Source organism: Morone saxatilis, unplaced genomic scaffold (assembly GCF_004916995.1).
Source record: "Morone saxatilis isolate NCDOM2014 unplaced genomic scaffold, NCSU_SB_2.0 Contig23, whole genome shotgun sequence".
NCBI classification, from domain to species: domain Eukaryota; kingdom Metazoa; phylum Chordata; class Actinopteri; family Moronidae; genus Morone; species Morone saxatilis.
The window spans coordinates 23698871-23700919 of NW_023339796.1; the positions used below are offsets into that span (position 1 = coordinate 23698871).

A 2049-nucleotide genomic window follows, 5' to 3' on the forward strand; every position below is an offset into this window, starting at 1 on the left:
ATTAAAACAATGAGTGGGTTTATTTACACTCTGACTCTGAAAAGCCAATTGAGTCTATTAATGAGATAAATGCGTTACTAAGGCTGTCATTGTCAACATCCACATGAATATTAAAATCACCTACAATAATTACTTTATCTGATTTAAGAACTTGATAAAAACTCTGAGAATTCAGACAGAAAATAAGAGTACGGGCCAGGAGCGCGGATGCACTAGAACAGCTTTAGAGATCAGAGACCTGATATTTAACTGTCCACACTTTTATTTTGTGCTACTGTAGAGTAGTTTTAATTTTTATTAGGTTTTTATGACTACTCCTTGATTTTACTTTATTTAAATAGTTTTACGTTGAGCAGCAGCTCTCTCTCTAGCTCTCCAATGCACACTGCAAAAGCCAGCAATACACACAAATTATTTGCTCAGAAAGTAATATTTTCAACTCTAAAGAATAAGAATTTCCCGAGTACGTGTCTTTGCATTGACTTTGTATGAAATCTGATCACAAATATATAATATATTGAGCTCTTCCTCTGCCTTTCTTCAGGTATCACACAGGATCTTTGGCATTTGGAGCTCTAATTCTGTCAGTTGTCCAACTGATCCGGATCATATTGGAATACCTGGAGCAGAAACTAAAAGGTTCTCACACACACACACACAGTCCTGTTACATCTGCTCCTTTGTCCCTTCCTCCAGCCATGCTGACTTCTCCCAGGCCATGTACTATCCTCAAACTCCCCAGACCTGCCATCTTTCAGCTGTCCACCAGATGTCCTGGTCCTTTACCTCCTTTCCCCATCAGCTGATTGTCCACACACCTGTTCCCACTCCTTGCCAAATTGTAAAGTTTAGCTTTCACGCTTCATGCCTTTGCATTCTAGCCTTAGTTATCTGTCTGTATGTTGTTAACTGGATTTCATTTCAGTCACCATTGTTTGCCTGTTGTGGACTTGTTAGTCTGTACTGTATTTCTATCTGAATCTTTGATCTGATCCTGTCTGCCTGCTGCTGTATTTGCTATTAACCCTTTACTGATCTTGTACATGTTTATCCGTGTAGGTATTGACAACAGCCTGTCCAGGTTCATAATGCACTGTCTGAAATGCTGCTTCTGGTGTTTGGAAAAATTAATACGCTACATGAATCATAATGCTTATATCATGGTGAGTAGGTTAAAGTGGAGTTTTTTTTAGCATGAGCAGTATGAATACTAGATGTTAATAACCAAGTGCTGTTGTGATAGCTGTTTTTGTCACTTCTCCACCAGGTGGCGATCTATGGTAAGAACTTGTGTACCTCAGCCAGAGAAGCCTTCTTCCTTCTGATGAGGAATGTGGTCAGGTACGGAGATTTTAGATCGTCCACTAATTCTCATTTGGCCTTTTTTGTTAGCACGTGGACACATGTTTCAGATCATTTGAGTCTTTATGGGAAAGGTAAGGCTGAATTCTCTGATTCTGCCTACAGGGTTGCAGTTCTGGACAGAGTGACAGACTTTCTGTTGTTTCTGGGCAAAATCCTGATAGCAGGAGGAGTTGGTAAGGGACAATAAAAGTCTTGCCATGTCTTACATTGGTCGAGCCACTCTCATCTTTATGTTCCACATTACCACTTCCAATGCTTGTGTCTTACCCCCAACAAGCAAACACAGACTGCAAGACAGTGTGTCACTGAGTGTGTGTCTGTGTTTGTGTTTCAGGTGTGATTGCATTCTTCTTCTTCACTAGGAAAATCCCTGTTATCCAGGAGGAAGTGCCCAACCTCAACTACTACTGGGTCCCCCTACTGGTTAGAGTCACAAACACACACGCTCACACTTTCCTGCTCTGTACAGATCCTCTGTCAACTTTCTCCTTTCCTGTACGCCAATTTTTTTCTCAAGATGGCAAAGTCATAACCTGCCCTACTCTGGCCTTGATTGGCTTGTACTCGTCTTCATTGGTTTGGTTGGTTAGGTTTATGCATGAGGAGAAAGAGTGGTTAGGGTAAGAATTTCAGGGTGAGCTATACAATTTCATATATCATAATCACATATATATATATATATAT

General features: G+C 40.4%; 1 protein-coding gene across 1 annotated transcript in view; it reads left to right on the forward strand.

The window, feature by feature from the left end:
• Positions 1–2049, forward strand: part of LOC118334851 (choline transporter-like protein 5-B) — a 42229-nt gene that overhangs the window by 29481 nt on the left and 10699 nt on the right. Inside the window, exons 16-20 of the mRNA XM_035670923.1 lie at positions 545–639; positions 1060–1163; positions 1268–1341; positions 1468–1538; positions 1700–1788. Of these exons, the coding sequence (XP_035526816.1) occupies positions 545–639; positions 1060–1163; positions 1268–1341; positions 1468–1538; positions 1700–1788 (433 nt within the window). The remainder of the gene's footprint in view (positions 1–544; positions 640–1059; positions 1164–1267; positions 1342–1467; positions 1539–1699; positions 1789–2049) is intronic.